General features: G+C 48.2%; 1 protein-coding gene across 18 annotated transcripts in view; it reads right to left on the reverse strand.

The window, feature by feature from the left end:
* Lpin1 (lipin 1) overlaps nucleotides 1-12153 on the reverse strand; it is a 118235-nt gene that overhangs the window by 34097 nt on the left and 71985 nt on the right. For 8 of the 18 annotated variants that reach the window (NM_001355598.1, NM_015763.4, XM_006514975.3 and 5 more), the window contains 5 exons: nucleotides 10939-11139; nucleotides 10117-10212; nucleotides 7183-7490; nucleotides 3895-4020; nucleotides 1399-1497 (listed from right to left, as the gene is read on the reverse strand). In NM_001355598.1, coding sequence (NP_001342527.1) covers nucleotides 1399-1497; nucleotides 3895-4020; nucleotides 7183-7490; nucleotides 10117-10212; nucleotides 10939-11130 — 821 coding nt within the window. In that variant the 5' untranslated portion in view covers nucleotides 11131-11139. Of the gene's footprint in view, nucleotides 1-1398; nucleotides 1520-3894; nucleotides 4021-7182; nucleotides 7491-10116; nucleotides 10213-10938; nucleotides 11140-12153 lie in introns of all 18 variants that reach the window. The other 10 variants (NM_172950.3, NM_001130412.1, XM_006514978.4 and 7 more) reach the window with 3 other exon arrangements.

Here is a 12153-nt window from a genome sequence, read left to right on the forward strand (position 1 = left end):
GCCTGACTGGGGAGGAGGCTCCTGGTAAATCATATTGTGAGAGCTTCTACGATAGAACCCTACACCATACAGACAAGACACACACACAAAAAGAGCTTCTACAATAGAACCCTACACCATACACACCACACGGGAACTGGAGAGGTAGCTGGGAAGGTGGAACACTAAGGAGAGTTAACAGTTCTTACAGAGGACTGGAATTCCCGGTACCCATACAGGCTGCTCACAGCTGCCTCTAACTCCCACTCTAGGGAACCCAGTGTCCACTTGTAGACGTCACTTACACAAGCACACAGCCACCTACATGAATGCGCACATATGTGCTTTGAAGAGGGGGAGTCAGTACTTATAATTAAATGTAAAATCAATTTTTAAATTTTAAGTCAAATAAAATTGTAACAGTTATGATCCCCAGACAGAAATTAATCAGTGCTTACTTTGATTATAAAGTTTCAAAAGTAGATGAGGAAATGTCCACAAAATTAACAATACCGAGGGGATGTGGGGGAGGCCCTGATAAAAACACAAGCCCATGCCCCAAGACTGGTCCTAAGCCGTTCTTCTAAATTCTGCTCTAGAAATGCCGTGGAGATTGTGGGAACCCATTATACAGAAAGCCTAATAGGCTGTTTAAATATTTATAGTAAGTGGCTATTCTAAAGTGGTGCTCTAAAATTAGCTCAGAGACTTGTCTGTCAATTGCCCCACCACAGAAAACATGGTCTCTCAGTCTCCAGCTCCTTGTCCGGATTTTCAAGGCCACTCACAGAGTCAAGCAGCACCTAGGACAGACCATCTGAGGAATTCTAAGCAAGCCTAATCAGGGCTCATTGCTTAAGAATGCATGCTCACCAGGCGTGGTGGTGCACGCCTTTGATCCCAGCCCTCTCCGGAGGCAGAGGCAGGCGGATTTCTGAGTTCGAGGCCAGCCTGGTCTACAAAGTGAGTTCCAGGACAGCCAGGGCTATACAGAGAAACCCTGTCTCGGGAAAAACAAACAAACAAACAAAAAAACCTCATGCTCCTCTTCCAGAGGTTCTAGGTTAAATTCCCAGTGCACCCACAAGGTAGCTCTCCATCCTTCCCAACTTCAGTTCTGGGGGGACCCACCGCCCTCTTCTGGCCTCCTCAGGCACTGCATGCATGTGGTACACAGACATACATGATGCAGGCACACATTCAAGCATATCAAAGTAAATACATCTTTAAAATAAACATGTCTAATCGCCTACTTACAACTTAAAACGAAAGGAAGTATTTTTTCATAAGTAAGTTGGTTAGTGAGCACAACTGATTTTAAGTGTTAGATCAAAATTTGTTTTATATCCTGCGAGTTAATTTTCATTGCAAGTGATTGGAGTTAGAATTAGATCACAGCTTCTGTAAAAACAGGTCTACCTTTCCGAAGCATGGAAGTGGCAAGACTGCAGAGGACAAGAGCTAGAGAGAACTCCCTCGGCCAGGTGAGGGGGAGTCCTCTGGCAATCTACCAGGCTGCTGGAGGCACCGGACGGACACACAGCAAAAAGAAAGGGGGGGAAAATGTCACAGTCAGTTAAACGAAATGTTCTACCACTGCTTGTGGCTCTCAGCACAACGACTCTAAGAAATGGAAACGTTTGGCTGTCACCCAGCACCAGCAAAAGGCCAGCTACCTTGAAATCCGTAGGAAATCAACGTGACCTTTCTCTTGCGCTCGTCTCCTGCTACCCAGGCTGCCTCAAACCAGCTTTGTAGCTGAGGACGACCTTGAACTGCCCGGTTTTCCACCCTGACAGGGAATGAATCCAGGGCATCATGCGTGCTAAGCAAGCACCCACTAACCTGAGCTACCTCCCTACACCATCAGCATGAACTTCCTGGGATGCAAAGATAGGAAGCTGCCAAGACCCATTTCCCATTTGATCCTTGTGCCTTCAGCCAAGGCAAGACCACACATGTCTGGTTGAACCTCAGCATAGAATCAAACTCCATGATCTACAGACTCAGACATGGGCGCTCTCTCTCTCTCTCTCTCTCTCTCTCTCGTTTCCTATAAAACACATTATTCCAAGTGTGGACGACGTAAGAATCTATGTATCCTTATGTTCAATCCATGTGACAACAGTCACATAATCTGATGCCATCAGTATCCTGGACTCACAAGGAGAACAAGAGAGACAGTGAGTCCCTCCCTGGGCTGTCCTAAACATTCCTTTTACATTCTTCAGATTAATGAAGAATAGGTTTCATCAATCAATTAACAGCGTCTAAAGACGGTGCTCTGTTTTCTTCCTAAGTCAGTATGTCTTCTCTTCTTTGGGATCATCTCCCTGAACCAGGACAAGAACACATGAGGTTCCAGGCATCTTAGAGAGGTGTAGATAGTTGTCTGCTGGGTCCAAAGAATGGATCACTGACCTAAAAGGTTTATTATGAAAACAATATTTAAAATATCTCATTAATGTTTTTAAATGGATTACTCTGTGAAATGTGGGTCGAATAAAATCTTTTAAGTTAATTTGATTTTTTTGCAAAGGTTTTTTTGTACTTGTGTTTGTGTGCATGTGTGCATGCATGTTGCTTTTGTCAGGGCATTTTATTACAACAATAGGAAAAGAAATTAAAACAACATGTCTAATATAAAACTACATACATATACATATTTATATATATACATACATTCACACATGCATATATATATACTTACATATACTTATATGCTTATAAATATATACTTATATACATATATGTACTTATATACACATATATACATAAACATAAGCATTATATATATATATATATACACACATACACACACACACACACATATACACACACACACACACATATACATATATATGGCTAAGTATTTGGTACCTAATGGAAGGTCTGATCTCTAAGCAAGTAGACCCTATCCTCTGGTAGATGAGCATTTCCAGTCAGTCCCAGCTAGGATCAAGCATGATAGCTCAGCCCTAGCTTATGACTTGCGGCTGCCTTATTCTCAAGATGACCCTGAGCAAACTGGAACCAAGACAGGTGTCTGACAAGGATGGCAGCGCATGCCACAGTCCCAGGGTACACTCACTTCCATTCTAAACTACAAGTAAACATACAGCATCCGGTAGGCTAGCCCAAGGACACCATAGCCACCATGTTGCTTAGCTGGCTTGACTATATCCACATCCCCAAACAGCTTGGCAAGTTAACAACCTATCCTCCACCCACCATGACACTTAAAACTATGGTCCTTTAGAGGCCACAAACCATTATCATGCCCAGGATCTGTCTGCCACCCAAGAAGCAACCAGTTTTCTCCCTAGCAGGGGTGAGCCTGTCCCACAAGAAAACAGGGTCTTTGCCCTCCCTAGGTTCTTGGCAGAACTTCGGGAAGGTCACTTGTGCCCAGAGGAGCTGCAGTTCCGTTCTCAGGTTCACATGGAGCTCCGGGACAAGGGGAAAGGCATTCCAGGGAAGCAGGAGCGCCTGAATCCAGCAGTGTGGATTAAACGGAGGGCAGCATCCCTTTGCCAGTCCTCGGTGATGTCAGAGCCCCACAGCAGCAATGTCCCTGCATCTAAACGTCACTTCAAGGCTAAGGACCAAAGCCAGGTTGGCCATGCTGTCCTCTCCTGCTGCCAATGGGCACTAGGTAACTCAGCAGGTATTTTCCCTCCTGCTGGGCCTCTGACCCACAGAACCTCGCAAGATGCCTGCAGATGGAATCTCAATTCAGCGCAGGTCTGAGATTCATTTGCCTTCTACCTTCACTCCTAATTTACACCCCTCATCACACACATTCAAGATTTTCTGATCCTAATTATTTTCAGTTTTAATTTCTATTTCACTATTTCTTTTAGACATATTTTCTATAGCTGACTTCAAAACCCTCTGACACACATAGCAACTTACCTGGGGCTGGGGGACCATTCTCTGTCCGAACTGGGATACGATGCTGACTGGGGGTACGTTGAAATCGAGGGGAAGTTTTCCTTAGGAATATCATCTTGGAATGGTGGTACATCATTAGGAAGAGTTCTAGAGGGAAAAGCCAAATTTTTTTTTTTTTAATTACCAAGGGCAGATTCAAAACACAGCCAATTTCTTCTTGCTTACATCTAAGGACCTCACTAATTAGCATGTCCTCCATCACATACACAGGCGCATGCTATGGTGTGGAGATGAAAATGGAAAAGGTAAAAGTCGGCACATATAAGTGTGCATTTGTGCATCTGTCTTGGGTTGACTGTAAACCTAAAATGACCTTCCCAGGGCATGAGCATAATGACTGTACCAATCAAGTACCACTGCAGCATCCTTACGCATATGTGTGTACCACTGCAGCATCCTCACGCATGTGTGAACCACTGCAGCACCCTTGAGCATGTGTGTACCACTGCAGCATCCTTACGCATATGTGTGTACCACTGCAGCATCCTCACGCATGTGTGAACCACTGCAGCACCCTCGAGCATGTGTGTACCACTGCAGCATCCTCAAATATGTGTGTGTACCACTGCAGCATCCTCACGCATGTGTGTGTACCACTGCAGCATCCTCATGCATGTGTGTACCACTGCAGCATCCTCACGCATGTGTGTGTACCTCTGCAGCATCCTCAAGCATGTGTGTGTACCACTGCAGCACCCTCGAGCATGTGCATGTACCTCTGGTAGCATCAAGTGTGATGTGTGTGTGTGTGTGTGTGTGTGTGTGTGTGTGTGTGTGTGTGTGTGTGTGTAGCCCTGGTAGCATTCTCGTGTGGCTGTGTCACCACAGTATCCTCAAGAGTGTATGTGTGCCACTGTACATCCTCAAGTGTGTGGCGGGCGGGGGAGGGGTGCTGGGGATGGAACCCAAGACTCACAGATGGTAGGCAAGCACTTTACCACTGAGCTACGGCCTCTTATACTTTGAGATAGGGTCTCATTAAGTCACCCAAGCTGGTGATCCTCCTGCCTCAGTCTATCCAGTTCCAGGCTTCCTGATGTGTGCTACCACACCTGGTTTCTACTACAGCATCTTATTGTCACCTTTTACATTTCCCCTCACCAGAGCCTGAGAGGTAGCTCAACAGGAACTGTTTCCAGGTATTCTAGAACATTTCCGTTTACAGGGGGACTGCCACTCAAAAACAAAACAAAACAAAAAGCAAAAAAACAAAAAACCACACACATAAAGCCCACAGAGAACATGTCTCATGTCTGGCCGAAGAAATAAATGGCAGCCATCATTAAACATGACTGCAAAACTTCCTAGCTTCAGATAGGCCACAGACATTACAACACATGGTTCACAAGCCCACTCCTGCAGAGGCCTTCTGTTTACACTTCTGATGCTGCTGGAAGGGCCTGTAGCCAGCTGCTCAACGTGAGAGGCCATTATAACCAGTGCAAGCCCAACAGCCTCTGTACCCACAGAAGATCACAGGCTACAGTTAGGGAAGACAAGGAGGCCAGACAACTTCTAGTATAAACCAGAAGAAAATACAGATCTGGGGACTGGGGGCGCAGCTCCATCGGCTTTTAGCCTAGTATGCTCAGAGCTCTGAGTTCCACCCCAGTGCCACAAAAAAAATGAGTGTGGTGGCTTACATCTGTGACCCCAGCACTTGGGAGGAGTAAAGGCAGGAGGATCAGAAGTTCAAGGTCACCTTCAGTCACAGAAGGTCCCCATCTCAAAAGGAAAACATAATTCACTCTGACCAATGAAGCAGAGAAATAGTCTACTCTTGGTGTTCCTTATCCCTTCTATATGTTAACAAGACATAAAGATTATCAAAAGCACATGAAATCATAAACATCTGAAACAGGGTCAGGCTGGAGAGATGGCTCAGAGGTCCTGAGTTCAATTCCCAGCAACCACATGGTGGCTCACAACCATCTGTAATGGGATCTGATGCCCTCTTCTGGTGTGTCTGCAGACAGCAATAGTGTACTCATATACATAAAATAAACAATTTTTTTAAAAATTAGTTTTCAAAACTGGCTTTTTCCACTGAAATCCATACATACAAACTGAGCTTTGCTATAGTCTTAGAAGCAAAGAGATAGAAGCTCGTCAAACTGGGGGCATGATTCAAATTAAAGTGGAAAGGTTTGCTTAACATGAAGTGAGTGTGGGCTCAAGTCATCGTTAGCACTGTGTTGACCACACAGCCTCCCAACCTACAGGTCTGCCTCAAGGCCACAGGCAGACTTGGGGCTCGGCGAATAACAGCTGGGTTTGGGGCAGCCAGTGAGGGGTAAGGGCTGGGACTCGACGACACAGTGGTGGCTTAGCATACACAATGCCACAGACATGGCCACCAGCACCAGTCAATAAACAAGTTCCTAGGAGACGGTTTCTGTGAAATGCCCGTTTGCTGACTCTTGTTCCTATTTTATTTCAGAAAGCTGGAGTTCCCTGCCACAGAGGCCTGGCCTGACCAACTGCGTCTTAGGCTCAAACACTGGGGGGAGGCTTTGTTCTTCTCTGAGTTGGGCTCATGAACTGATTGCAAAAATTCAGTCTAAGATGCCTAACAGAGGAGCAGTTTAAAAAACAGTTTAAAAAAAAGGAACGGTTTAAAAAAAAAAAAACTTAGGGAAATCATGTTTACAAAGGAACTCATTTAGGACAGAGATGTAGTCCAGTTGGTAGAGTACTTGCCTACCATGCATAAAACCCCATGTTCAAACCCAGCCCATTTAACAGAGCAGGATGGTGTGCGCCTATAATCCCAGTATTTGAGAGCAAGAGGCATGATGACCAGAAGGTCAAGGTGATCCTCAGCTACAAGTTCAGTTCAATTTGCAAGAAGAAGAAGAAGAAATTAATTCATCCTCCTACAACACAAACCCCGTCCTCCCTCACTGTCCATGTGCTCCATCCATGGACCCCGTCCTCCTCTCTGTCCATGTACTCCATCCATGGACCCTGTCCTCCCTCTGTCCATGTACTCCATCCATGGACCCCGTCCTCCCTCTGTCCATGTGCTCCATCCATGGACCTCATCCTCCCTCTGTCCATGTGCTCCATCCATGGACCCCGTCCTCCCTCTGTCCATGTACTCCATCCATGGACCCCGTCCTCCCTCACTGTCCATGTGCTCCATCCATGGACCCCGTCCTCCCTCACTGTCCACGTGCTCCATCCATGGACCCCGTCCTCCCTCACTGTCCACGTGCTCCCACCCATCCCCCCTCACTGCTCACTCACCTGCTTCCATCCATCGGTGCTGTGTCCTCATCCGAGCTCATCTCTATGGGAAACATGTCCTCATCCTCAGATGTGTTGACATTGTCATCTCTTTTGAGATTGTCCAACTGGGCCTTCCTCCTCCTTTTCCTTCTCTTCTTCCCCAGAGAACCAGTGGATGGGGTGTCGCTGGGAGGCAGGCCCTGGGCAGCTGTAGTGGGATCCAGGCACCTGATTCTGTCTACAGAGTTCCTCTTCAGCTGGCTTTCCATTCTCGCAGCTCCTTCTGACAGGATGGGGGACGTGGCCAGGTACATGGGGATGATTTCCTAAACAGGAGGTGTTCAAGAGTTCCATTAATACAACTGAAGGGAAGGAGAGGGGTCATGACAAAGGACTTATTCAGGAGAGAGAGAGAGCCATGGGAACCGCAGCCCAGCATTTCATAGCCACAGGGGGGCATGGGACAGAGGGTCAGAGTCATCCACTCCTCAAACACAGTCTTGTATGGAAGACAGTATTCCTATCATCATAAGAGTCAGGCCATCACCGATGATTCCAAACCATCAAAACTCATCTACAATATCCAAGGCCGAGAACAATGAAGGCACAGGCTCTGACACTGTTGCTGGGACCTGGACACAGTTTTACACTGTATTGCGTCAGAGTAAACGTGAGTAGGTTTCCAGGGGCAAGTGTGTGGGTGTGTATGTGTGTGCACTTTCATATCCCAGCTCTGAAATGGATGAGACCAGTCTCATTTTACAAAAGAGAAAGAAACCCAGCTGATAACTCTGTCTGTGAGCCTGTCGTTCCAGGGCACATCCAGGGGCGTAGCCGGGAGACGGTATCCCTTGGAAAGACATGCAGAAGAGTGGAGGTGGCATGAGCCCTAGGGAGCAGTGGCGACAGTACAAGTCTCAGCTTCCAGCAGGCTCCCAGGCACTTACTGATGCTAAGCTGGGCAGCTCTGTGGCACAGGAGCCCCAACCGACTCATCTCCAAGAGCCTAAAATGGGTCTCAGCCAGGAGCAATAGGAGGTTATAGTAAACCAGCTAGTGAAAGCAGGGCTTCCCATTTAGACAGGCGTTGCCTGGAGGCTGTGGGGCCTACAGCAGACAGTGGGGCAGAAGCAGCCCTTGGCTTCCAGCCCAGAAGCCGTTCCCTCAAGTAGATAAAGGGGGAGTCACTAGCCTGGGGCCATTCAAATTGCAGACACTTGTTTTATGACTTGAGGCTCCATGGAACCTTCTTCCCAGGAAAGAATCAACTTACGTGGATTCAGCAAGATCCCCCCTGCAAAAGATCACTTGCTGGGAGCCCTAGAAGGGCCTTGGACATCTCACTCTATCCTTCTCCACCCTACTGAGCTCAGACACAATCTCTCGATGAACCTGAAGCTGGATGCTTCAGTGAGGCTGGCTGTCAAGCCAGCAAGGTCTTTGGATCTGCCTGCCTCTGCCCTGCAAGGCTAAAGTCACAGGCATTAACTGAGCTTGTCTTACCCTGGGTGCTGGAGATTGAAACTCAGGCCCTCAAACTTGCAGAGCAAACATTTTTAAACCACTGAGTCTTCTCCCTAGGCCTAGCCCCTCAAAGTGTTAAACTTCATGAAGTTACCGCTCAACACAGTCATTTCACCCTTGGCATACACAGGAGCGGGAGAGGGCATGTAGAGGGAGGGGGGTTTAGGGAGAGGAGGAACCGGACCAAAGCGCAGGTCTTCAAAGAAACTTGAATATGAATGTTCACAACGCCATTACTCACACTAGCAAAAAGACAACAGCACAAGAGTCCCTCAGAGGTAAACAAAGTGTTGTGTATCAAACTATTCAGCCACTAAAAACAGGGCCCAAAAGTTGGCTCAGTGGGTAAAGCACCTATTGCTAAGCCTGGCAATTCAAAGTTCCACCTCTGAGATCCACACAGGGAAGAAGAGAACCAGCTCTCAGGTGTCCTCTGATGTCCACACATACACGTGTGCACAAGTGCACCTCCAAAAATAATAAACTAATATCAAAATTCAGACACGTGTGGCCACACAGCTGAAGCTTGAAGAGTTCGGGAAAGTAAAAAGACACCAGCACGAGTGCAGCCTCCTGCATTATTGTATTCATATGGAAACTCAAATAGGAAAATTTATGCACAAGTAAACTTAGTTGCTCTAGGGTCAGGTGCTGGGAGACTGGCTGAATATAAGGAAGTGGTATGTTTAAGATGTGATATTTCTTTTTCATGTGACTCAAGCGTTCTGAAACTGACCAACTCAGTGGCTGCATGTATCTATGAACAGTCTAAAAGCCACGGAACCGTACTGGTGATAGGTATCTCAGTAAAACTGTCAGGACATCATGGGTAAGACTGTGTGCTGTGAAAGTAAGAGGACTTGCGTTCAAATCTACAGCATCCATGTAACAGCTGGCCATGATGTCACTCATGCTACAAACCCATCATCAGGGAACCGCAACAGAAGGATCAGCAGAGATCAGTGCCCAGACAGAATGACCAGAGACAAGCTTCAAGCTCCATGAGAGACCCTGTCTCAAAACTAAGGTGGGCAGTGACAGAGAAAGACACTGTATATTTGCATGGGTACAATCATGAATACACACACATAAATATATACCATATATGCATACCCTACATACACACAACAACAATAATAATAATAAAACTGAGACTAGTCAGGCATTTCAGATGCACACATTCAGCCAGTGTACAATGTTAGTCTCTCTGTCTCCTGGAAACGGCAAGTTAGCTGAAGCCAGCTGGGACTGGGTCTCTGCGGTCTCAGCACACAGGCTGCCTGCCTGGCTCAGTTCTTCTGACAAGTAAGTACATCTTTGCTCGGATGCCAGCGTCTACTGGGCAAAGGGCTCAGAATCCCTTTTGCTCAGGCCTACCTGCTGTGCCTCCACACCTGGAAGTGACCCTGGACACCCAGCCCTCCTCACCTGATCGTTGTCAGTCTCTTGAACAAAAAATGCTTCTCCGTTGTCTCCCAACTTCATGTGCAAATCCACGGACTCCCCATTGATTTCTATGTCCACCTGAGAAGGGAATACAGTGAAGAGCACACAGTGAGCTTCCCTGAAAGCGCCGCACGTCTCTCCTGGTCTCCCTAACCCAAGCACACCTGCCCTGACCTCTGGGGAGGTGGGAAGGGAGCTTGGGTTTCCAAACAGAGCTACGCTGGTCCTTTTTAAAACCTCCACTGTTGATCCAGAACTTCCCCACTCCCCACCAGTGTGAACACTTCCCCTCTCTCTGAGGATGAGGAAGCCTGTGTGACTGGCACCCAAACAGAACTAACGCTATGGGGCTTCTGAAACTAGGCCATAAAAACACCATTCCTTCGTAAACAGCCACCATGCCGAAAGCGAGACCAGATCACATAGAAGAGCAACTTAGAACACAGAACCAGGCCCCGGGCACAGGAGGGACTGGGCGGTCAGGTGATCTCTGCCTTGAGTTTTCCTGAGAAGTGGCCACCCCTGCCTCGCTGCCATGCTCTCCTGCCCTGCCTGACCTGCCTGCCCTGCCCTGCCCTGCCCTGCCCTGCTGCTGTGCCTCCTGAGCCTCATCCTTGATAAGCAGTAGGAAGGGTGTGCCTCACGCCTTAGAGTAACTGTCAATGCCACAGAGCCCGGAACAATGTGCTCACTGGTGAGCATTAAACTGTGCAACGAGGCTTCTTGTGAGTCTGAGGAGAGGAGAGTGAGGGCAGGAGACAGTGAGCGCCTCGTGCTCTGAGGAGAGGGGTACCCAGGCCTCACCACTTTCTCTCGGGAGCGGAGGACACCCATCTTGCCGAAGCGGACGTGGAAAGGGGAGCACTGCAGACTGCCATTGGGCTGCCGGATGACAATGATGTCGATGCATCCCGACAGCGTGGCGGGGTTCAGTCCCTTGTAGAGCTCCTTCACCGTCACAAACACCTGGCCGGCCAGCTGCCCCACGTAATTCATTGTCTGAACCTGAGAGGCAGGCAGAGCACACAGGTTCACAAGAGCAACTAACAAGGGAAGGCCGCCCAGAGCCTCCAACTCAGCACTCCGTTTCAACGATGCAGCGGAACACATTCTCTTCTCACACTCTGCCCACATCCCTTTGTTTCTGGGATGTTCACAACGCCCTTGTGCCGGCTCATTTCTCCCACCCCATCCGGAAGCCCAGCATCCTTCCCACCACGGGGTCCAGAACGGAGAGGCCCAGAACCCTAACACAAGCAGCACCCCAGGATGACTATGAATGTGATCTCTCACATTCTGTGCTTGGTAATGTTGCCTCAACATCAATCAAGGAAGCTTAGGAGGCCTGGGCAGAGACCACTCCGAATGTGTGGCTCAGTCAGAGGAAGTACTGCGATAGGAGCTGGAAACACGACAGCACAGAAAACATTTGACACTCCTCCCATTCTTCCATTCCAAGTGCTCTTCCACGAGGTCCCCTGGGCCGATGTCCCAGTTAGGGTCAAGCACTCAGCATTTCCGCAACACTTTGATGAGTTAGGAATCCCCATTTTGACCATTACTCACGGTCTATGGAGGTTTGAATAAAACTAGCCCCCATAGGTCCACAGGGAGTGGCATTATTAGGAGACTGGCCTCTTTGGAGTAGGTGTGGCCTTGATGGAGCAAGTCCAGCACCATCTCTGCCTGCAGGCTGCCATGCTTCCTGCCCTGAGGATAATGGACTGGACTTCTGAAACTGTGAGCCAGCCCCAATTAAATGTTTTCCTTTATAAGAGTGTTGGTAGTCAGGGTGTCTCTTCACAGCAAAGAAACTCTGACACTGCTGAAAGGTACCTGTGCCCGAGCCTGAGAGCTGCGCCTGCCTGTATGTGTGAACGTGCTCAGGGGCTAGCAAGACGGCTCTGCTGGTGGGAGGCCTGCCACCAAGCCTGGAAACCTGAGTTCAGGGTGCAGGGCACGGTGGAGGAATGGGAACCAACCCCCACAGATCACCCTCTGATCCTCTGACCTCCTCAC

Source organism: Mus musculus, chromosome 12 (assembly GCF_000001635.26).
Source record: "Mus musculus strain C57BL/6J chromosome 12, GRCm38.p6 C57BL/6J".
NCBI lineage: Eukaryota > Metazoa > Chordata > Mammalia > Rodentia > Muridae > Mus > Mus musculus.